Raw genomic sequence first — 24,957 nt, 5'->3', positions numbered from 1 at the left:
TTACAAGCAGGATCCGATTCAAACCCGAACCGTCTCAAATATAACCCGCTTGAGGTTTCGGGTCCGGATCTAATTTCTTCTGTGGGGACTGACTAAGAATTATTTATAAGCAGCATGACAATAGCAAATGCTTATCCTTGAAAATGTTTTTTAACAAAAAATTAAAACATTAATTTCAGAAATCCTATTTATACACACAATCCCTGTAGATGATATAAGTAAAAAAGTGCTAATGATATTAGAGTCATAATATGTTCTTAAGTGCCAATATGTGTTGAGAAATATCAGTCAAGTATTAGTGAAAGATTTTTTTTTGTTATATATATCCGAGAATTAACTGATTTTATTTATTTTATTGGACTTCTAAGATCAAAACTTTTCATCTTTATTTTTTTGTAAATAATTTTTATTGATCCTTATAATATTTTTATTATCCACAAACGGATTAAGATATTAACAATATCCACTAATTTGTAGGTTTTGATCGCTCTCGAAGGCCAACTTAGAGAGAGGGCCAAAGTCCCAAGTTACCCTTGTCTTTATGGCGATATAACGAACGTGCTCCTTTGGATTTGAACCTGTCATCGCGAAATCGTGGATACGCGTTTGGACCCGAAAAACCGATAGCCCGATTCGGTTGACACTATTGTATTGCTTTCATCTCGATTGGGTTCGGGTTAAATGAAAAGATCCATACCCGATAATTCATTTTCTATGCAATTCGGGATTGGATCGGCGACACAGCATCATCCAGTTTGTTAGAGAGAACAAAAGAATCTTCACTACCGTCCATTTCACTTTCCCTCTAAATCCTGACCGTTCGTCTGGTACTTCAAATAATTTTTTTTTAATAGAATGGGCGGTTGAGATTTAATTTAAATCGATTTCATAACCAAAAGTCTTGTATTCAAATCCTATCCACATCATATTCATAATATTAATATTAATATTAATATATATATATATATTCAATTAATTCATATGTTGAATCAATTTGCTAGAAATTTGCAAAACCCCTATGACAGCAAAAATCTGCTGTCATAGTTTTAAGAAATACAAACTAAATTCTATAACTACTAATCTGCTCATGGTGTTAAGGAATTTACAATGCCAAGCAGCTTACTAAATATTTAACGAAATGTTCTAATGCATAAATCTCCTATAAAAATATAGACGTGGCAAGTAGAAATGCCAATGAAGAATAATTAAAAATTATATTATTGAAGCGATTAAAAACCCAAAAAAAAATGGAGACAAGTCTCACTGAGCTCGCTGGCGCAAGGGATCAGACCGGCGGCGCCGACTCCACGGACTCTGGCAGCACCGCTGGAGGCGTCGCGGAAGAGGTTGATGCCTCGCTCCCCGCGGAAGAGGAGCTAATCCCATAGCTCGCTTCGCCTCCGCCGCTGCCCTCGCCCTCGTCGTCACGGTCCTCGTCACCCGGACCGGAGACGAGCCGCGGCTCGCTTCGCGTACCGGAGGACGACGACGCCTCGGTCCCTGTGGTATACGAAACAATCCCATATCTCGCTTCGCCTCCGCCGCTGCCCTCGCCCTCGTCGTCGCGGTCACCGTCACATTGGCAGGAGACGAGGCTTGGTTCTCTTTGCGTAGTGGAGGACGTCGACGCGTCGGTCCCCATGGTACACGGCACAATCCCATAGCTCGCTTCGCCTCCGCCGATGCCCACGAGGCTTGTCTCTCTTTGCGTAGTGGAGAACGTCGACGCGTCGGTCCCCATGGTAGATGACACGATCGCATAGCTAGTTTCGCCTCCGCCAATGCCCTCGCCGTCCCGATCGTCGTCGCCATGGCCGGAAACGAGGCGAGGCTCCCCTCCTGGCGGACCGCCCCCCGAGCCGGAGAAGATCCAGGTGAGGTCGCAGACGCCGGTCTCGAGGAGGACGGTGATGGCGGAGGAGGAGAGAAAGAGGAGGAGCCAGGGGAGGAAGGCGGCGACAGCGCCAGCGATGGAGAAGACCCTGACTTCGGTGGCCGTCGTGACGGCGGTGGAGAGGCGGATGAGGAAGAGACCAACAAGGGAGATCCAGAAGGAGTGGATCAGGACCTTGCTGGGGCGGAGACCGCACCGCGGCAGGTGGAGGTCGATCTCGATGCGGAGCCTCCGGGAGTGGCGCCACGAGGGGATGCGGCGGGGGTGCGGCGGGGTTGGGGAAGAGGAAGAGGCGCCGGCGGCGTCGACGTGGACCGAAGCGGGAGGTGGCTGCTCGAGGGAGGCCATTGTGGTGATCGGATCCTTCTCCAGTGACTCTGTTGGGAGTTTGTTGATGGGCGACTTGAAGGCATCGAGCGGGAGAACGAGTTTCTACGAAATCGCACCGAACTTTCAAATTAGGGTAAAAATAAGTAAATGTTTATAATTAATTAATAATCAGTTAGAATTTTGCATCTTTCCCGTTTAACGTAACAACAAATGTTTGGCCAATAACATATCATTTTTTTTAAATATATTATTTACTATATCAGGTGTGGAATCCACCCATTATTGCATCAGTGCCTAACAAAAAGAGCAGATTGGAGGGCCACTCCCTTACCCAAGTCTGTTTAAATTTAGAGTTTGTATCATATTGGGCTGCACACTTGACCGCCCTGTTACATCATCTATAAACATAGGTAATTCTGTCAACCAAAAAGACCTCAATTAATTGATATTATTTGTCGTTCTCTTTTATCGTCTCTCTAAATCACATGGTATGTTAGCATATTACTTAAATTATATGATACAGAATATGTTAACGATCACACATAAGCATCACATAAAAGTCATCGTGAAAGAAAAAGGTCTAAGTCAATCTCCTCTCATTTCCTCATATGGATAAAAATTTGTCTCCCTCTTATCGCCCACATGGGTAAAATGTAAGGGAGGGACATTGAAGATGTTACAAGTTGTCCCCTCCAAGACCAAATATAAAAGGAAATCCCAACGCGAGAACTCTTTTTTTTTGAGAAAAACTAATATCAAAAAGAACCTTGGACTAGAACGTTAATAATGATTTACCTTAACATTTCAGTGCTAGAATGTTCATTCGCTAATCCTCTCAACAAATGCTCTAATGAGGAGGTCCTGCTTCTAACCTATAATATTTTTAATTAGGGAGACAACTGATATTCTTCTCACATGTGGATGCGTCCACTTTGATGTAAATGTCGGTGAGGTACTAGTATTTGTTCAATGGCCCAAGTCTCTCACTTTTAGTGATGAACTCAAGCTACCTACTCGTATCCGCTAAGATATTTCTAAATCTCATCTCTCTAGTGTAGACACTTACTAGCATGATACATGCTATCACCCCGTTCTCACCTTAGCTAACCCAACAAGTGACATCATTATCTTAGCCACGGTCGACACCTTAACTGCACTAGTATCGACACCCATCGAGATCCCCCCGACCAATGTGATGCCAACATTTTAGGATCGCCCCAGGCTTATAGAATTGCCAACCAAAGGAGAGCCCTACTCCCCAATTGTGGAGTTCAATGCACCACCGCACCTTCGTTCAGCTCTACCCAAATCTAAGACTCAATCAATGGATTCGATGGATGACTCTCTAAAGGTCCGGTTACAACAAATTGACCAACACTTAGATGAGATGTGATGGGAGTTTCAACAGTCCATAGGGAAGAGTCCAACTGATCCCACCTTAGGTCGATCCCTATTCACTTAGAACATCTAGGAGGAACCAATCCCAATAAACTTTTGCATCCTATTGCTGGAGCCCTTTAACGACAGTACCAATGATAGAGCATACTATTACTTTTAATGTCCAAATGTCATTGTATGATACTTCAGATGCATGTCATGCCTTCCCAACAACGTTAAGAGACCTGACACGAGAATGATACACTCGCTTGAAGCCACTCTTGGTCTACTCATTTGCTCAGCTTGCAAAAGAGTTCGGGATGTACTTCTTCGAGAATATACGCTCGAGGCCATTGGCAACGATGCTATTCAGACTTAGGTAAGGAGAGGAAGCGACACTTTTTAATTTCGTCACTTAATTCACTAACGAAATCTATGGCATGCAAGAAGCACGTTCGTCACTCGTGATTCGAGCCTTCATTATGGAGCTCAGGGCCTCTCGCCTTTTCTAGTCATTGGTTAAGAGGCGACAGATGATGGTACCTGAGGTCCTCCAAAGGACCAATTAATACATAGTGATGGAGGCAATGGTCTCAAATAAGCACAAGAAGATGCACAAGAGATCGCGACAAGAGCGGTTACCGTCAATGCTGATAGTATAGACAAACAAGTATGATTGTACAATGACAATGATAAGGATGATGAAGCAGTAGTAAGTGTGTAATCAACAATAGCAATGGTGGCAATAATTGTACAAAGGTAATAGACCTAAAAAGGGAAGTGTCAAGTAGCATGGTAGAGGTTTTGGTCTGATAATTTTGGTGGATAGATATCTGCCAGGTCAACTCAAATCACCTGCTTCTTTATAATTGACAATATACTTGCCTCATACTGAGCAGCTTTCTGTCATAACATTTATTTAGTTGTGGCAAAGAGTAATGACTGTGACAATCAGACTTATTAGAAACACCTGAGGCATAAAGCTCACTGAACTAAGTTTTGGTTCTTGCATTAGATGAGGCTTATAAGCTGTACTGAGGCATACCTTGAGCATGCTTCTTAGAGCTTTTCGGATGTTCTAGCTAAGAAAGCATGCCTCTATAATTTTAGTTTAATCTTTAGTACTGTGACATTTCTTGTAATGCAAACAGTCATATTAGTTTTATTGGTAAAAGATGTAAAATAATTCAGTTACTGAGAAAAGGAAACAGGGCAATAAATAAAGCATTTTTTTCCTGCACCTGAGAAATGAGAAGACTGAACAACTGGGTTTGTTGTTGCCAATCAAAGTGACCTAGAGATGATGGTGTATTATTGGTGGTGGTTGCACTCTTTTTCAATGATGATGGAGGAAAAATGCCTGAACTGTGTGATATATTCATATTATCTGAAATTTAGATCCTGTGGAAAGGATTTCTTTTAACATGCTAAAGAAATTTTAACCAGGTTTTCTTTCTTTTGGTATCTTTCAAATAAAAATGGTATTTTCTCTTGATTTCTTTTCTTGTCTCCATGACCGCATGATCAGTTGGTCAAAAAATAAATGACAAAAAATGCATCACTGTCAAAAATAATAATAATAATAATAATTGGTAATGTCAATGGAAGTTAGGATAAGTAACCATTATAGAATGTAATAATCTGTCAATAAATACTGACAAAGATAAGACTTTAAAGAATCTTTTAGTAGAAAAGGTTGCATTAGAATAATTCCGCATAACAGCACATATCGTCAATGAAAATAAGCATACCTTTCACAAGTTCATGCCCATAGATAGAGGGGCAGAAAGAATGAACTATCTGACGGAATATGTCAGAACCATGCTCCTCAGAGAATTTCACAATAAATTCAAGATCTCTGGGTGAAAAAGAAAAAAAATCAAACAGCATATAAGCTCCACTTTCAGAATTAGTTACACGAACATCCTCAGTACTCTGAGATTTTGAGTTTCTAACAGAAACTGCTTCCAGATATAGATAATACAGCCCCTGATTCTTGTTTTTGGACCTTCCTGGAAAATTGCAGAAGTTCACTTTATTTCAATCTACACCAAAACATGAAGAAACAAATAATATATTGCTTCTCTTGCTTCCCAAGAGAGAAAGAAAGAAGAGTGTAATTTCCAAATTCTTAAGAAAATGAGCCACATAGCACAAGATGATATATAAAAAGTTATTATGTCACGAAATTACCATGTCATATCCAGCAAATACAATAGCAGTCATTAAGAATTTTAGGAAAACACATGAAAACAAGAATTCAGTGTTAAACACAATTTGTGTATAAATGTCACTTGGAATATGCAAAATTATGCAATAATTCATGGAACAATAAGGTTGTAGTGATGGTTTTACTTCTTGAAGTACGCAAGCAGTCCAAGCAGAAACCATCTCAACTGCACACACTAAGAATCAGAGGGCAAGATGGAAGCACCAGCCACAGAGCTGCATGTTTTTGTTCAAAGGAGAACAGTGTTGTGAGATCGATCACATAAAATTTTAGCTTAGAAGTTTCATTATTGAACTTCTACAAACTCATTGATCTCTTCTACTACACTAAGTTTCCAAATTAAATCAGTCACAAGGATCAAAAATATTACAACAGAAATCATTTTTTACAAAATGTTATAATACAAATATAATCATGTTGTTTAATAATGTTTCAACAAATTCTCTTTTAACATTTGGTTCCAATCAATCAGTTTAATTTATATCTATCACTATATCCTATATCATATGAGATGATTGCCGAGTATAATTCCAAAAGCGAAAACATGAATGGGACAGTCAATTTCTAGGAGCATAGCGGCAGGCAAATACTATACCTCCTCCAATGTCCATGTAATTATTAATTACTTTTATAATTCCAGTAACTGTTATAACATCACCAGGAATGCAAGAATCAACAAGATCCTCAGCCAATTCACACTCAACAGTTCGAGGCACCCGACCCTCTTCATGATTTTCAGATTTAAGAAGTTCCTGGACTCTGACAAGGGAAAAGATAACATCAACATTTCAGTTTGCAGCTGCATAAGATAAAACTGTAACTTCCAATTGAGAGAAAAAAGGCATACCTTATTTTCTGAAAATCTATCAGTTTTGCAGTAGATCTATTTGGCATAAAAGTTCTGCTCCTGCATCCATGGATGCTGCAAGCTACTGGAGGAGAAAACTTTCCATCAGGGAATACACGCGCAATAACAGTTCCACACTTTCCACATGCAAATTCCATCTGCAGAACCAAAGGTCTGGTTGTGCTGACCTTGACAACAGAACCACGCACTGAAACTAGCTTCCCTGTCAAACAATAATGTAAAGACCTCAATCTTTGTGCACTAAAATTATGGCTGGCCAAGGGGGAAAATAGTCAGAAACATAAAACACAACCTATATATGCAGCTTTCAAGTTCTTTAAAGTGATCATTGAATCAGGGTGGTTATATAGCCTAATGTTTATTTTCTCTGCGTCCTCCAAATGATAATTAATCTTCTTTGTTGAGAGAACCTGTTCACGGTCTAACAACTGGTGGTAAACGTATGGATAACAATATAAAAGTAGAACAAATAAAGTTAGATGATTTTATGAGACGTACCATGTGAACTGCAGCACCCATGCATGACAGAGCTTCCTTAGGTGCTTCCTCCAAAACGGCATAATATTCATCAACTCCACATGCCTTCTGGAAATGCTGCATGTCAATGGGGAGAAAGAAGTTGCCACAATCATCTTGCACCTGCTTCAAAAAAGAAAGCTGTTAATGTGGAAATTAAGGTAGAAAATTCAAAAGAGGGCATCATCCAGTTCTTTCAGTAAAGACATTAAGTTGACCACTGGGTCAAAATATGAAAGACACAACATAAATAACATAAAACAACGGATCAAAAATTGAAATCATATGCCCTGTGGTTCCCATTCTCCAAGGACTTCAATATTAGGTCAATCTCAACGCAATCTACCTGTAGCTTGCGCAGTCAATAACGCAAATACAATCATCAACGTTGGAAGCAAACCATTCAATCAGAGCCTACAACCTAACGAAACTATTTTCCTGGGGGCAAAACAAAATGACAAAGATCAATTTCTCCAACTTTTTTCAGTGGCACTAATTCCCACGCATTCCGATCCATATATTCATAGTGACAGACCTTATCTTCGGTATACGCATCCAGGACAGATTGCACTCATCATAGCTTATTTTGCTCTCGGGATAAGCATCACGACTTGAGTTCAAACTGTGTGATCTCTTACTTCTGCACCACCCGCAATTTACCACCGACTAACCTTACCCAGTAAACGAACTTCCACACCGTAGATCATTTACCATTAGAGATTAGTACTGACACCTAAGAACCCAGAGCAAGAAACCCTAAGTCAAAGAAGAAACCAGGGATAATACGATCTCAGGACCTGAGAAAGGAAAGGATCGGCCTGGGGTGTGCAGAAGAAATCAGCAAGCAACGCGACGAGCTTGACCTTGCGATCCTCCAAGGCGAACTCCACCTGCGGGAAATAGTTGGGCCAAATCCTCGACGCCGCACTCAGATCCAGGGGGCGGCCACCCGGAACGCCCCTCTCTCCGCCCTCGGCAAACATCGCGGTAGGGATCGAGAGAGAGAGAGGAGAAAAGAGGGAGCGCGAAGGGGATACAAGCTGCTTGAAATTGAGTAATTATTTATGAGGATGACACCAAGAACCCGATTACCCGGATCCGATCGGTTACAAGCAGGATCCGATTCAAACCCGAACCGTCTCAAATATAACCCGCTTGAGGTTTCGGGTCCGGATCTAATTTCTTCTGTGGGGACTGACTAAGAATTATTTATAAGCAGCATGACAATAGCAAATGCTTATCCTTGAAAATGTTTTTTAACAAAAAATTAAAACATTAATTTCAGAAATCCTATTTATACACACAATCCCTGTAGATGATATAAGTAAAAAAGTGCTAATGATATTAGAGTCATAATATGTTCTTAAGTGCCAATATGTGTTGAGAAATATCAGTCAAGTATTAGTGAAAGATTTTTTTTTGTTATATATATCCGAGAATTAACTGATTTTATTTATTTTATTGGACTTCTAAGATCAAAACTTTTCATCTTTATTTTTTTTGTAAATAATTTTTATTGATCCTTATAATATTTTTATTATCCACAAACGGATTAAGATATTAACAATATCCACTAATTTGTAGGTTTTGATCGCTCTCGAAGGCCAACTTAGAGAGAGGGCCAAAGTCCCAAGTTACCCTTGTCTTTATGGCGATATAACGAACGTGCTCCTTTGGATTTGAACCTGTCATCGCGAAATCGTGGATACGCGTTTGGACCCGAAAAACCGATAGCCCGATTCGGTTGACACTATTGTATTGCTTTCATCTCGATTGGGTTCGGGTTAAATGAAAAGATCCATACCCGATAATTCATTTTCTATGCAATTCGGGATTGGATCGGCGACACAGCATCATCCAGTTTGTTAGAGAGAACAAAAGAATCTTCACTACCGTCCATTTCACTTTCCCTCTAAATCCTGACCGTTCGTCTGGTACTTCAAATAATTTTTTTTTAATAGAATGGGCGGTTGAGATTTAATTTAAATCGATTTCATAACCAAAAGTCTTGTATTCAAATCCTATCCACATCATATTCATAATATTAATATTAATATTAATATATATATATATATTCAATTAATTCATATGTTGAATCAATTTGCTAGAAATTTGCAAAACCCCTATGACAGCAAAAATCTGCTGTCATAGTTTTAAGAAATACAAACTAAATTCTATAACTACTAATCTGCTCATGGTGTTAAGGAATTTACAATGCCAAGCAGCTTACTAAATATTTAACGAAATGTTCTAATGCATAAATCTCCTATAAAAATATAGACGTGGCAAGTAGAAATGCCAATGAAGAATAATTAAAAATTATATTATTGAAGCGATTAAAAACCCAAAAAAAAATGGAGACAAGTCTCACTGAGCTCGCTGGCGCAAGGGATCAGACCGGCGGCGCCGACTCCACGGACTCTGGCAGCACCGCTGGAGGCGTCGCGGAAGAGGTTGATGCCTCGCTCCCCGCGGAAGAGGAGCTAATCCCATAGCTCGCTTCGCCTCCGCCGCTGCCCTCGCCCTCGTCGTCACGGTCCTCGTCACCCGGACCGGAGACGAGCCGCGGCTCGCTTCGCGTACCGGAGGACGACGACGCCTCGGTCCCTGTGGTATACGAAACAATCCCATATCTCGCTTCGCCTCCGCCGCTGCCCTCGCCCTCGTCGTCGCGGTCACCGTCACATTGGCAGGAGACGAGGCTTGGTTCTCTTTGCGTAGTGGAGGACGTCGACGCGTCGGTCCCCATGGTACACGGCACAATCCCATAGCTCGCTTCGCCTCCGCCGATGCCCACGAGGCTTGTCTCTCTTTGCGTAGTGGAGAACGTCGACGCGTCGGTCCCCATGGTAGATGACACGATCGCATAGCTAGTTTCGCCTCCGCCAATGCCCTCGCCGTCCCGATCGTCGTCGCCATGGCCGGAAACGAGGCGAGGCTCCCCTCCTGGCGGACCGCCCCCCGAGCCGGAGAAGATCCAGGTGAGGTCGCAGACGCCGGTCTCGAGGAGGACGGTGATGGCGGAGGAGGAGAGAAAGAGGAGGAGCCAGGGGAGGAAGGCGGCGACAGCGCCAGCGATGGAGAAGACCCTGACTTCGGTGGCCGTCGTGACGGCGGTGGAGAGGCGGATGAGGAAGAGACCAACAAGGGAGATCCAGAAGGAGTGGATCAGGACCTTGCTGGGGCGGAGACCGCACCGCGGCAGGTGGAGGTCGATCTCGATGCGGAGCCTCCGGGAGTGGCGCCACGAGGGGATGCGGCGGGGGTGCGGCGGGGTTGGGGAAGAGGAAGAGGCGCCGGCGGCGTCGACGTGGACCGAAGCGGGAGGTGGCTGCTCGAGGGAGGCCATTGTGGTGATCGGATCCTTCTCCAGTGACTCTGTTGGGAGTTTGTTGATGGGCGACTTGAAGGCATCGAGCGGGAGAACGAGTTTCTACGAAATCGCACCGAACTTTCAAATTAGGGTAAAAATAAGTAAATGTTTATAATTAATTAATAATCAGTTAGAATTTTGCATCTTTCCCGTTTAACGTAACAACAAATGTTTGGCCAATAACATATCATTTTTTTTAAATATATTATTTACTATATCAGGTGTGGAATCCACCCATTATTGCATCAGTGCCTAACAAAAAGAGCAGATTGGAGGGCCACTCCCTTACCCAAGTCTGTTTAAATTTAGAGTTTGTATCATATTGGGCTGCACACTTGACCGCCCTGTTACATCATCTATAAACATAGGTAATTCTGTCAACCAAAAAGACCTCAATTAATTGATATTATTTGTCGTTCTCTTTTATCGTCTCTCTAAATCACATGGTATGTTAGCATATTACTTAAATTATATGATACAGAATATGTTAACGATCACACATAAGCATCACATAAAAGTCATCGTGAAAGAAAAAGGTCTAAGTCAATCTCCTCTCATTTCCTCATATGGATAAAAATTTGTCTCCCTCTTATCGCCCACATGGGTAAAATGTAAGGGAGGGACATTGAAGATGTTACAAGTTGTCCCCTCCAAGACCAAATATAAAAGGAAATCCCAACGCGAGAACTCTTTTTTTTTGAGAAAAACTAATATCAAAAAGAACCTTGGACTAGAACGTTAATAATGATTTACCTTAACATTTCAGTGCTAGAATGTTCATTCGCTAATCCTCTCAACAAATGCTCTAATGAGGAGGTCCTGCTTCTAACCTATAATATTTTTAATTAGGGAGACAACTGATATTCTTCTCACATGTGGATGCGTCCACTTTGATGTAAATGTCGGTGAGGTACTAGTATTTGTTCAATGGCCCAAGTCTCTCACTTTTAGTGATGAACTCAAGCTACCTACTCGTATCCGCTAAGATATTTCTAAATCTCATCTCTCTAGTGTAGACACTTACTAGCATGATACATGCTATCACCCCGTTCTCACCTTAGCTAACCCAACAAGTGACATCATTATCTTAGCCACGGTCGACACCTTAACTGCACTAGTATCGACACCCATCGAGATCCCCCCGACCAATGTGATGCCAACATTTTAGGATCGCCCCAGGCTTATAGAATTGCCAACCAAAGGAGAGCCCTACTCCCCAATTGTGGAGTTCAATGCACCACCGCACCTTCGTTCAGCTCTACCCAAATCTAAGACTCAATCAATGGATTCGATGGATGACTCTCTAAAGGTCCGGTTACAACAAATTGACCAACACTTAGATGAGATGTGATGGGAGTTTCAACAGTCCATAGGGAAGAGTCCAACTGATCCCACCTTAGGTCGATCCCTATTCACTTAGAACATCTAGGAGGAACCAATCCCAATAAACTTTTGCATCCTATTGCTGGAGCCCTTTAACGACAGTACCAATGATAGAGCATACTATTACTTTTAATGTCCAAATGTCATTGTATGATACTTCAGATGCATGTCATGCCTTCCCAACAACGTTAAGAGACCTGACACGAGAATGATACACTCGCTTGAAGCCACTCTTGGTCTACTCATTTGCTCAGCTTGCAAAAGAGTTCGGGATGTACTTCTTCGAGAATATACGCTCGAGGCCATTGGCAACGATGCTATTCAGACTTAGGTAAGGAGAGGAAGCGACACTTTTTAATTTCGTCACTTAATTCACTAACGAAATCTATGGCATGCAAGAAGCACGTTCGTCACTCGTGATTCGAGCCTTCATTATGGAGCTCAGGGCCTCTCGCCTTTTCTAGTCATTGGTTAAGAGGCGACAGATGATGGTACCTGAGGTCCTCCAAAGGACCAATTAATACATAGTGATGGAGGCAATGGTCTCAAATAAGCACAAGAAGATGCACAAGAGATCGCGACAAGAGCGGTTACCGTCAATCCCAACCTTAAGGTCACCACGACGAAGAAAGAAATGACCAACCCGACAAAGAATATGAGGCGAAGAAAAAATAATTGACCCAAGCTGCCTTGCTCAAGGTTAGAGTCGACTCACTTAAACATGATTAGAACCGAAGTCTTTTTACATATAATAAAAAAAAGCTCTTAAAAGACTATCAACTTACGAAGACACTATTAAAGAGGAGGAACGAATATAAGTACTATCACTTTTATCGTGATACAAAAGAGGAATTGAAGTATTTTTAATGTAGATGACGCCTCGAAAGCTCGGCCCCCACTTCAGGGCCGCTCAACAATCACCTCAAATTTACTTTAGACACTTTTATATCTTTGAATTTGGACTACGTCCGAATGACTCTCGACGATAATTTACTGTAATATTTTGCTTAATGTTTGTTTGGGAGGATTCCTTTTTTGTTTTTACGAGACAAAAAGATACGGTCGTAAGCTTGAAGCTCGAAAGGAACGGCCACTTACGTTTCCGATCTCCAATATGTATGCCCACTTTCCTACCCAAGCGGTGATTCGAAATCGACATTGGCTTCTCCGGGACCCACCTGTGGGGTACAGACGCCATCATGTACACGACGCGAATGTACGCAGATATGCCTTTCTCACATTTGGAAAGGATAAGAACGTAAAATCGTCCATCTCCGTCCGATCAAATAGTTCGTCGATCTCATGCGTCCATTTTCTCATACACGGCAGTTGTGATCAAACGGCTCAGATCTCTCCACAGGATATAACTGACGGCAGATATGTTCCCTGTTGTCAAACTTGGAGAGGATAAGAATGTAAAATCGTCCGTCTCCGTCCGATCGAATAGTTCGTCGATCTGAAAGCGTCCATTTTCCCTAAACGGCACTTAATCCAACGGGTCAGATCTCTTGACAGGTGGAAATAGACGGCAGATATAGATCCGTGCATAAAGTTTCTGCGTGTTCTTCCGCTTTCCCACTCACCGCCTCGGCCCCCACCTTGCTAAAGCCCATATATAAGGGCCTAAACCCTAATGGCTTTCCACTTCTCGAATCGATCCATTTCTCATCACGTCTCGCACCCGATTGGAATTCCATGGCGAGCAACGATCCAGATCGCGAGGAGGAGGCCGTTGCCGGCGAGGACGAGGACACTGGCGCGCAGATCGCCCCCATCGTCACCCTCTCGGAAGTCGCCGTCACCACCGGCGAGGAGGAGGAGGACGCCTTGCTCGATCTGTAGTCTTTTTCTTTGTTCCTGATCGCCCTGTTGGACTCTTCGAGATCTTGAGGTTTGATTTGCTTTGCCTTCGTCCTTTTCAGGAAGGCGAAGCTGTACCGGTTCGATAAGGAGGGGAACCAGTGGAAAGAGAGGGGCACGGGGAGCGTGAAGCTTTTGAAGCACCGGGAGACGGGAAAGGTGCGGCTGGTGATGCGCCAGGCGAAGACCCTCAAGATCTGCGCCAACCATCTAGGTGGAGCTCTTGTTGGTTTCTTGGTTCTTGGTTCTCGTTTGGTTGGATCTGGAATTTCCTTGTTGCCGTCTCAGTTATTCCGTCGATCAAGATTCAGGAGCACGCGGGGAATGATAAGTCGTGCGTGTGGCATGCGTCGGATTTCGCTGATGGGGAGCTGAAGGAGGAGATGTTCTGCATTCGGTTCGGCTCAGTAGAAAGTGAGCTTTTTCATCTTCTTTTGTTCGCAAGTTGCTATTCTAACTCCATCTAACCGAAATTAATTCATTCTAATTCCTTGCGCTAGTAGTTGCTGCTTTAGTTCGATTTGCTGATACCATATCCGACACCTTTATGAGGTTTTTAAGCTTCACAGAGGCCCGATGAGATTTTGTTCATCGTGCTGTCGTCCTAACATTACCAAGACATGGTCACTGATTTATGGTTGTTCGTTTGCCTCAGGTAGCGAGTTATAGAAGACTTGCTTCAGTAACGAGTCATAGAGGACTTTGCTGAAAATTTCTGAGTTGTGCTGATTTTGCTGGTTCATTAACCAGAATACCAAAATTTTTTTAAGTAGTTATACTGTAATTCTTACTGTTTGGGAGAAGAGGCTGCTTAGATCTTTTTGTTTAGATGTGAAACAAGTATAGCATAAGTTCATCCACTTTCGTCCAATTAGGGTCGGTTCTTATTATTTGTGTGCTGCAGACTCGAAAACATCATCCAATCTTAGATTTTTTAGATCTAATATACGTATCAAAGTTATTGTTTGTGGGTATTTTAGCTGTGTTGTTATTGCATATGCGTGATTTACCTTCTTTCCATTATTTTCTACTTGTCTATTTTTGCCATTTTTTGTGTGTACGCTGAAAGAATTCTTTATGCCAGTAATCTCTAGGCCTTTTTTTTAAGATCACTTGATTTTAATATTTGTAGTTGTGGTAATTGTTTTTTGTCCCCCACGGAATTGTTAGCCTAGGTTGAGCTGTCACCATAATCATGGTGGTATTTGTAAGCAAACCTACTATATGTGGTAGTAGAGTCACTGGGGTGCTTACATTGTCCTTTCAAGAAAGGGAGTTTGCTATCCATTTGCATTCTATTAGTTTTTTGAACTTGTAATATCTACATCTTAGCTCTTTGAATGTTTATATTGAAGTTATAAGTTGTAGCAGATGGAGTTTATGTTGCATTCGTCACTAAGTATCAGATATAAGTGTGGCTAATCGCCTTTGATGAATCCCACCAAATTTTTTATTCGAAAATGTAAGTATTTCATGATATAAACAAAGCAAATATGATTAGTTAGTCAATTTCTTGAATTTTGAACAAAAAAAGATGGAGTGACTTAAATTGAAACACTTATGTTTTATTAAGAGTGCACGTTAATTTCACTTATAATGCCAAGATGGACCATCAACCCACTTTTTTTATACATGCACATGATTATATTTTATCGATCCGTTTGATGATCTCCTATGTTATTGTAATCTGACAAATGAAATTATCTGAAAATAGAAGTTCTCTTGGTACACCTACAGTCCAAAGTTTTACTAAGAATGTACGTTAATGAGCAGGGTTCTTTTATGCTTCCATGGCAATGCACCGCCAAGGGTCAAATTGAATTATTATGTGTGTGAGTGTGTGTGTGTGTGTGTGTGTGTGAGAGAGAGAGAGAGAGAGAGAGAGAGAGAGAGATGGTGGGTATATCCAATTATTCTGTGATAATAGTAAATGGCTTTGAGCATTTAGTGTGAAATAAATACTTAAAACTGTGGTTGTGTTGTCATAATCCATTATTCGGTTCAGTGGACTTAGTGGCCTAATAACTCAATCTGGAATGTAGTAAAAAAAAATGCTCGAGGCCCTAGACACCATCATAACTATTCTCAAACTTCAAAGTGGGATTAGTCGATGTACCGCATTGGTGTGATGATTAAACTCCATATTTGTTTGTTTGTTGGTCAGTCGAAGCATATGTAGAGTTTCTCCTTTTTCTCCCTTTTTTTTTGTAGCTATTTTCTTGGATGTGTGTGCTCATGCAATTCAACCTCGATATCTGTTTATTCTTAAATTTGTTGCAAAATTTACTTCATTAAGCACGTCGTCCTGTGTCTTTCATGCCAAACATTGGGACATGTGTGCTTGATAGCATTTAGGCAGGAAATTAATTAGACCTGCAAGTTTTTGCACCCAGCTTCACATGACACTTATCCGGGACAAAACAAAACATTTATATTTTTCAAGATGCAGAATAAATTTGTTGTCCTCGTCTCTCTCTCTCTCTCTCAAGTCATAGCTTCCCCTGTTACTGTAGTGGATTAAAAATAATTAATTATCACCTGTCCTCTCTTCTCTATTTATTTTCTTCCCTACTGTCCCAACTTATGTTTGACTTGTGACCTTTGGCTTTGGTCATCTGGTGCAGACTGCAAGAAGTTCATGGAGACGGTTGAAAGCATTACAGAAACTCTCGGAAAGAGCGAAGAGAAGGAGAGCGAGGATGCCTCGGCAGCTGCTGGACTATTGGAGAAATTGAGCGTTGCTGAAAGCAAAACAGAGAAAGCTTCAGAGGAAGCTCCAGCCACTTCTGTCAAGGCAGAAGAATCATCGGAGGTGGAAAAACCCTAAGCTGAGGAATCAACTAAGTCCGAGGGGTGTTGTTGTTGTTTGATGGGAGAGTCGGTTCTGCTGGAAAATGTTATCATCGCTTATATGAAGTTTGGCATTGTTGTTGGAATAGTTGTATAAGTGACCGCAAGTCAAGTCGGTCATTGTGGGTGTTGTTTATTTTGGCTTGCGGAAGCCATGGTTGGCTCCTCAAAATAGGTTTTTGAGTCATTCTCTTTGGCAATGTTGTCTTGTTTTTATCGGTCATTATTCGAATTATGTGGTGTGTCATCTCCTCTGTTCATCTATCTTCAATTAGTTTCTCCTCGCGTAAAAGAGTACATGATGTAGACAGAAGCAATGTTATATTAAATAAATTATAAATTTTATTTTATAACTTTTATATTAAGTGATATTATATTAGAGGATTAATGCTAGAGGCCTAATTATGAATCGATTTGTGAAAGTTTTCATGTTATGTTAAATTAATAGAGGGAAAAAAATATGAAAGATAAAAAAGAGAGGAAGAGTCAATGTGTCAAAAAATGTCTTCTCGCCTTGGCTGACATGTTTTGAACACTTTGGTAATTTGATTTTATTATGGCAAGTGTTCAATCTTCATTCTATAGTATTTTTTTTTTTATCTTTGATTTTTTTCTTATTTGTAAATAATTTGTAAAGCCTTGTCTCTTTCCCATAGCATTAACCTCAATTGAGCTGTAAGCTTACAATGTGTGAATTTTAAGAATTTTAACCACCTATCTATCTGTATCCTATCTACAAGTACTTGAACAAATTCCTTTTTTTGGTTGAAAACTAGACTCTTATATCATTGTATCATTGCCTTTTTTGAATGATTTAATGTATAATTATCTATTGAAATGTTTATTTCAATTGATCCCTCGAATTCTATAAAATAAAAATAAAATGATCTAACCTATCTACGTTATTTTAATTAGTGATCCGTATAAGATTCTAAATCAAGTAATTTTTTTTCAATGAAATTTAAACTCTTATAATTTTTATTTAGTACCTATTGAATGATTTGAAATATAAATGACTATCCAAATGATTATTTCTTTTGATCTCTTGAATTCTACAAAGATATGTTTTGATTTATCTATATCAAATTATCTTTTTTAAGACAACTCTAATTTACACAAGATTTATTTTATTAAAAAATAAACTCATATATTTTTTCAATGATATCTTTCTCGAATAAATTGGAGCACAATTGCTATATGAACATCATGCAATTTACCTTACAAATGTTGTAATTCTTGCATCTACCTTTCAAAACTTGATTTAAGTTAAGAATCCTCTCATAATTAAAGTCATATTATCGATTAAACTATTTTATCATTTACTTATTGACATGGACTATAATTAAATGAATTATGAGTATGTTCAAATTATCCTTAAAAGTTTATGCTTTTGTTGTTTTACACTTGTTTTCGATATATTTTTACTTTCTTGCCATAACATTTTTTTTTATGTTCTTATCATAACATCCTTTTTTATAAAATATTCTGGATCCTTAGCCAAAAATAAAAAGAAGATTGTGTTACGTTTGTTAGGAATGAGTCGACATTGAGAGGAGGGGGGTGGAGGAATTAGTGTAGCAGATAAAATTATATTGATTTTAAAATTTTCGTATACCGATATCGAAAATACTAAACTTTCAAAACATATGTAATGAGAAAATAGAGCAGTCGAGGTACTTTGTAGTTTTAAGTAAATTACTTAAAAGAAATACAAATCAAATTTTTATAATAGTTCGATCGTCGTGACCTATATCCACTCGACTGATTCCTCTTCCGTCGAGGTCATCGATATCCACTAACGGTCTTCCTTCAATAAGCGAAGATCAATCACCTCTTTACAACTCTATTCTCCTTTTGATAGGTTCAGGAGAGAACATTTACAACTCCCATAATCTCCTCTCTTAAACTTCGTTAACACTTAGAGTTTGAGAGGAGTTCACACAAGATTACACGAGCGTTTTCTTTCTTTTTCACTCAATTCTTGTGTTCTTTAACCAGGGATGAGAGGGGTATTTATAGGTCTCAAGTGGATTCAAACTTGGAGCCTAAAAGAGTCTCATCATGGGTTTCTCGGGTCCTAGCGGTACCACCGCTTGTGCTGGGTGGTACCACCGCCTGACACCTTGCCACTGGGTAGTACCATCGCCTGACAATCTCTCGGAGATTGTGTCTGGGCGGTACCACCGTCCGACATAGTGTCAGAGACTGTGCCACCTGTTGGGTCACTGTTTGGGCCTTTTCACTTGACCCAACACAACCCAAACTTGGGCCTAGTTGGCCCCTAATTGAGTTAGTCTAATTACATTCTAAATCGACTCAATTAGACTCTAAACTAACTCGATCTAGACATAATCAAGTTACAAGCGAATCCTTTGTTGTCCGGCATGTCATTGATTCTTCTGGCGCTTCGTCCGACCCTTCGGCGTATTGCCCAATCAGCATGTTGTCTTCTCACAACATCTGATCTCCTTGGTACAATGTCCAATCTTCTTGACCCGATGCTCGAATTCATGGACCGAAGTCTTCTGTCGACATATCGACCGATCATCCGGCTCGACGTCTAATCTTTTGACATATTTGCTCCGGCCCAACGTCTGATTCCTCCTACTTTAATCGATTTGACTCTTCTGATCGAAATTACTCCTACGCCACTCAAATGCACATTAGATAAACACTATCAATTGGTTTAATCATCAAAATTAAAGATTCAATAATCTTTCTCTTTTTGATGATGATAACCAATTGATGACGGAATTTAAACAAACTCCCCCTATCAATATGACATATTTGATAGAACTCTTGGATTCAAAAATCCAAGCAACATTTTATCAAAAAACTTATGCATAACATCATCATATTTCTCCCCCTTTGTCATCAACAAAAATACAACTATCAAGTGTTTGAGATATACAAGTTCAAATCATTGCATGATAAATATAATCTCCGGTTTTATCATCATACAAGTTTTATAACATACAACTAGTAAATTTTTTCATCACCTTACAACATGCATAATCTTCAAATCATCATTAATTTTAAAGATGTGCAAGTTTACAAATTTTGTAAGTTTACATTTTTGCTTCTTAAGATAGGCAAGATAGCAATTTTTTGTGATGTTCAAGATAGCATGTTATTTCTTCTCTTTTGAGAAGTGTGATTTTTTGCTTCCTTTGCAAAGCACAAGCTAGTAAAATTTTACATCATTTTACAATATGAAAGCTAGCAAAATAGTAATGCACCATTTTAGAATATACAAGCTAACAAATTTTAAATTTTATAAATTTATAAATTTGTTAGATTTGCAAGTTAGTATGTTTTGCTTCTTGAGATAGGTAAGATAGCACTTTTACTTCTCTTTTAAGATGAGCAAGCTAGCAAGTTTTGCTCCTCGTTTGTCATTGTCAAAAAGAAAGGATGATTACAATAATGCAAAACTTCACCATTACATCAATTTTTAAATCATCACATAAAGGATAACAATAAAAGTTTGGTGATGAGATATACTTGCATAGTAAAAATCATATCATGAAAGATTATATCAATACCAAAAGACATGATTCAAGATATTCTCTTTAATAAAAATGTAAGAAATCATTCGAGAATAAAAAGTGAGGGATCTTGATTCATATAAAGAAACTATCAAGTTTTGATTTCAAACATTCAAGATCGATCATGATATAGATAAAACTCATTCAAATCATCAAAATCACTTTTCAGAAAATTCAATGAAGGCAACGTAGATAAATTCACATGAGAACTTGATTCATACATAATGTCTCAATTAAAAAATAATAATTATAATTAAAAAAAAATTCATGATTCATCTACATAATTTTCCTCTTTAGTGAATAACAAGAAGAAGCATAGGAGATCAAATACAAGATCTTAATTCATAGAAAAATCTCAAGTATCAAATATCAAGAATTCAAGATCATGAATTGGATTATTTTCCTATTTAGTAAATGCCAAAGAGAAACATGAGATCTAATAAGAGATCTTGATTCATAAAAGATTTCATGTTATAAGTCTCAAAAAAATTATGATTTCAATAAAACTAATTCAAATTCATATTATTTTCATAGTCCAAGAGATTCACAAAAGCATAATATATATGGATTCATAAATCTTTTATCGAAAAATCAATAAGATAAAGATGTTTCATTTTAAGTTTTTGTTTATGTCTTTTTATCTTTTTTTTATACAAAAAAAATATGTATCATTGTTTAAGATCGAACAACAAATTTTATCATCATGACAAAAAAATACGACACATTAAACATATGACTTCTTTAAACAAGATATTTGATTTATCATTTTAATTTTAATGATAATATATATATATTATGTGTTTTATTTTATATATAATATAAATATGCTCAAGTTTTTCATATGAAAACCATCAATCTTGTTTAAAACAAAAAAAAAGTAAGTTTCAATGCGACAAAGATCGATAAGCTAGGAATCACAAAAAATCATTATGTATAATTTTAAAATATAAACTTATTAAGCATGATCATTATGCATCACTACTTTGGGCATGACATCAAAACATGGTTTCAAGTTTTCAAGATATAACATGCATAATTTCAAATTATAAACTCATTAAGCATGATATCATCAAACAGGATTTTATAAAGTATTTTAAATCAAAATCAAAAAACAATACGAAAATCATCAAGATATACATTATTACTTCTTAAAACATACATAGAATTTAATATTATTTGATGTCCAAGCATTATTACAAAATATACAATTTTCGTGATCGAATATATATATGAGAAATAACGTGGCTCTGATACCAATTGTTAGGAACGAGTCGGTACTAAGAGGGAGGATGAATTAGTACAACAGATTAAATTATGTCGGTTCTGAAATTTTTGTACGTTCGATGAAAACCAATATCGAAAATGCTACACTTTGAAAGCGTACAGAAGCATGTAATGAGAAAGTAGAGCAGTGAAAGCAATTTGCAATTTAAAATAAATTACTTAAAAGAAATGCATGTTTATAGTGGTTCGGTCATCGTGACCTACATCCATTCCATCAATTCCTTTTTCGTCGAGGCCATTGGCATCTACAACGATCTTCCTTCAATAGACGAAGATCAATCACCTCTTTATAACTCTATCCTCCTTTTGACAAATTCAGGTGAGAACCTTTACAACCCCCACAACCTCCTATCTTAAACTTTACTAACACATAGAGTTTGAGTGGAGTTCACACAAGATTACAACAATATTTTCTTTCTTTTTCACTCTCAATTCTTGTGTACTTTATCCATGGATGAGAGAGATATTTATAAGCTTCAAATGGATTCAAACCTAGAGCCTAAATGAGTCTCATCCCGAGTTTCTCGAATCCTAACGGTACCACCACCTGTGCTGGGTGATACCATCGCTCATGCTGGGCGGTACCATCGCCTACAGCATTGACACTGGGCGGTACCATCACCCAGTCTGGTGATACCATTGCCTGACACCCGATCATTGGATGGTACTACCGCCCAAACCTACGGTATCAACGCCTGACAATCTCTCGGAGAATATGTTTGGGCGATACCACCGCCTGACACAGTCTCAAAGATTTGTGCCATGACGGTGCCACTTGTTGGGTCACTATTTGGGCATTTTCACTTGGCCCAACACAGCCCAAAGTTGGGCCTAGTTAGTCCCTTATTGAGTTGGTCTAATTACATTCTAAATCAATTCAGTTAGACTCTAAACTAACTTGATCTAGAAATAGTCAATTATAAGCGAATCCTTTGTTGTCCGGCATATCATTGGTTCTTCCGACGCTTCGTCTGATCCTTCGATGCATCGTCCTCTCTTTCGACATATTGCCCAATTAGCATGTTATCTTCTCACAACATCTGATCTCCTTGGCACAATGTCCGATCTTCTTGGTCCGATGCCCGAATTCACGGACCGAAGCCTTCTACCGACACGTCGACCGATTCTCGAACTCGACATCCAATCTTCTGACATGTTTGCTCCGACCTAACGTTTGATTCCTCTTGCTTTAATTGATTTGTCTCTTTTGGTCGAAGTTAGTCCTACATCACTCGAACGCATATTAGATAAATACTATCAATTGGTTTCATCATCAAAATTCAAGATTCAGCAATGTTATGGAGCCATCAAAAGCTATATTTACTAAGAAATTGATTGTATGTGATATATTATGATCTTTATTTCATAATTTATATTTCTTTGATATGATTCTGACATGCTTATTTGTTACTATATGTTTCTTTCATATAAATAAATTAAATTAAATATCAAATATAATTACTCATTACCTTATATTTTGATATTGATTTACCGGTTCGTTGCTTGTTCCTTATTTGTTATCACGAATCAAATATAACACTCATACCTTTGAATCCTTGCTCATGAATGACCCTTTATTCCCGTGTTATCACGAATCAAATGAAATATCAAATATAACACCCGAATGACTTGCTCATAAATTACTCTTTATTCTCATGTTATTAATGAACTGAATTATCAAATATGACTCTTAGTTCATACCTTAAATCGTGATCTTATATATTATTTTATACTTCTTTGATATCAATAAAATTAAATAAAATATTAAATATGACTACACTTTGAGCTCATTCCTTCTTATTGTTATTGATAAGCTCATATATTATTTTTTTACTCTCTTATGAAGTATAATATAGTGAGATGATATTTATTAATTTTTAAATCCAAACTTTACACTCAGAATGTTTTACTATATTATTCGTATTCTCTATGGATATGATAATCTCGTTGCTACATAAATTTTAATTTTTTCTTATCACTTATATTCATTTTAATTTTGAACTACCAATAAAATACTAAAAAATTATGATATATTTTTGATAATTTAATAGAATATTATTATACATAACATCTTACTTGTAATGTTATTTAAAATTATAAGTTGGTTTGAGTTATTATAATTATTAAAAATCTCTCATATTTTGAAAGCTAAAATATTAAGTTTTTATTTTGATATTAACTTATGATAAATAATTAATTTATGATCATAGTGTTTCAATGATTTTTTTAATTTATAAATTCTTAATAATTTCTAGTTAATATTTTTTAAATATTATTAAATTTTATAAAATTATCAACTGAACCGTGCACAATTTAAGTGCACCGATATTTGAATTTCATGTTATATAACCACCATTTAAAAATAAATAAATTCGTTTTCTTCACTTTTTTTTCTTCAATAAAATTTCTTCAATAAAACTTCTTTAATAAATCTTCTTATCTTCTGTTCTTTTCAACATGGTATCAGAGCAGTGAGAAAAACGAAGCTTCGCCTTGCCTCCGACCAGCGACCAACGCCCTACAGCCACATTCCTAAAAGGCTATGCGATCAATCCTCATTTTCCTCACAACGGTAGTCTTCGCTGATCTGCCAACAATCGACGGACTTGATAAGAATGAAGGGAATGTCTGTGCCCTCAACAGTCTGCATGCCGGGACTCAATAGTCCGATGCGCTCTCCTTCGCATATACGTATAGTCGTGCCACGCACAACACCGCGTGGATCGTTGCTGCATGCATGAACTCAAGCCACCGTAATCACCCACCTCTCACCTCCTTGATACTGTTATAGCATCACCGTAACATCGTTGTAGCTTTCTCCTCTATTGTTGTAGCTTTCTCCTTTGTTGCAGCTTCCTCCTTTACTGTGGCTTCTTTCTCTGCTACAGTGCTGTAGCTTTCTCCTTTAGCAGTCATCGTCATCGCAGCCACAATAACAGCAATAGCAACCGCAGCAACAGCAACGATTGATATCCTTAACAAAAACACCATTTTACGGGGACATAATAGTTAATATATTTAAACTTTTTTACTTCTTAAATAAAACTTCTTTAATAAAACTTCTTCAATAATTCTTCTTATCTTCTATTCTTTCCAAGAGCATCTATTCTTTCCAAGAGCATGTCGAACCTCCACAGATCCAACTACACTAAATTATTATCATCATCAAATAGAAAACATATATTCATTATCATCATCAAAGAGAAAACGTAAGTTCTTTGTTGCATGTTGGACGTCTACGGATCCAACAACACTAAATTATTATCACCATTAAAGAGAAGAGAAAACATATGTTCTTACGATCGACGATGAAGATCATACTAATATTATCGTAGACGTGTCGACTATAAACGATACACAGCGACTCACTGACCATGGGCACAACACCGCTTCTTATGTAGAAAGATTAATTTACATTTGTTGTGTAAAAAAATTAACTTACCT

General features: G+C 38.4%; 2 protein-coding genes across 2 annotated transcripts; one reads left to right on the top strand and one right to left on the bottom strand.

The window, feature by feature from the left end:
• Positions 1 to 5,302: 5,302 nt before the first annotated feature.
• LOC135626377 (probable DNA helicase MCM8) lies at positions 5,303 to 8,232 on the bottom strand. The gene is made up of 6 exons (XM_065131612.1): positions 8,013 to 8,232; positions 7,198 to 7,338; positions 6,992 to 7,109; positions 6,679 to 6,901; positions 6,427 to 6,590; positions 5,303 to 5,613 (listed from the first exon to the last, which is right to left on the bottom strand). The coding sequence occupies exons 1-6, from the start codon at positions 8,196 to 8,198 to the stop codon at positions 5,303 to 5,305; spliced, it is 1,143 nt and encodes a 380-aa protein (XP_064987684.1). The 5' UTR covers positions 8,199 to 8,232.
• Positions 8,233 to 13,607: 5,375 nt separating this feature from the next.
• On the top strand, positions 13,608 to 16,928 carry LOC103970708 (ran-binding protein 1 homolog a). The gene is made up of 4 exons (XM_009384602.3): positions 13,608 to 13,809; positions 13,894 to 14,045; positions 14,120 to 14,245; positions 16,456 to 16,928. The coding sequence occupies exons 1-4, from the start codon at positions 13,667 to 13,669 to the stop codon at positions 16,656 to 16,658; spliced, it is 624 nt and encodes a 207-aa protein (XP_009382877.1). The 5' UTR covers positions 13,608 to 13,666; the 3' UTR covers positions 16,659 to 16,928.
• Positions 16,929 to 24,957: the final 8,029 nt, after the last annotated feature.

This window comes from Musa acuminata, chromosome BXJ2-11, assembly GCF_036884655.1.
Source record: "Musa acuminata AAA Group cultivar baxijiao chromosome BXJ2-11, Cavendish_Baxijiao_AAA, whole genome shotgun sequence".
NCBI classification, from domain to species: Eukaryota; Viridiplantae; Streptophyta; class Magnoliopsida; order Zingiberales; family Musaceae; genus Musa; species Musa acuminata.
This window is presented reverse-complemented; position numbering and strand designations above follow the sequence as displayed.

Coding starts and splice junctions, on each gene's coding strand:
- LOC135626377 (XM_065131612.1), bottom strand. CDS start 8,198: ATGTTTGCCGAGGGCGGAGAGAGGGGCGTTCCGGGTGGCCGCCCCCTG. Junction 7,110..7,197: donor TGGGTGCTGCAGTTCACATG/GTACGTCTCATA, acceptor GACCGTGAACAG/GTTCTCTCAACAAAGAAGAT. Junction 6,902..6,991: donor CTTGAAAGCTGCATATATAG/GTTGTGTTTTAT, acceptor ATTGTTTGACAG/GGAAGCTAGTTTCAGTGCGT.
- LOC103970708 (XM_009384602.3), top strand. CDS start 13,667: ATGGCGAGCAACGATCCAGATCGCGAGGAGGAGGCCGTTGCCGGCGAG. Junction 13,810..13,893: donor GAGGACGCCTTGCTCGATCT/GTAGTCTTTTTC, acceptor CGTCCTTTTCAG/GAAGGCGAAGCTGTACCGGT. Junction 14,046..14,119: donor GATCTGCGCCAACCATCTAG/GTGGAGCTCTTG, acceptor TTGCCGTCTCAG/TTATTCCGTCGATCAAGATT.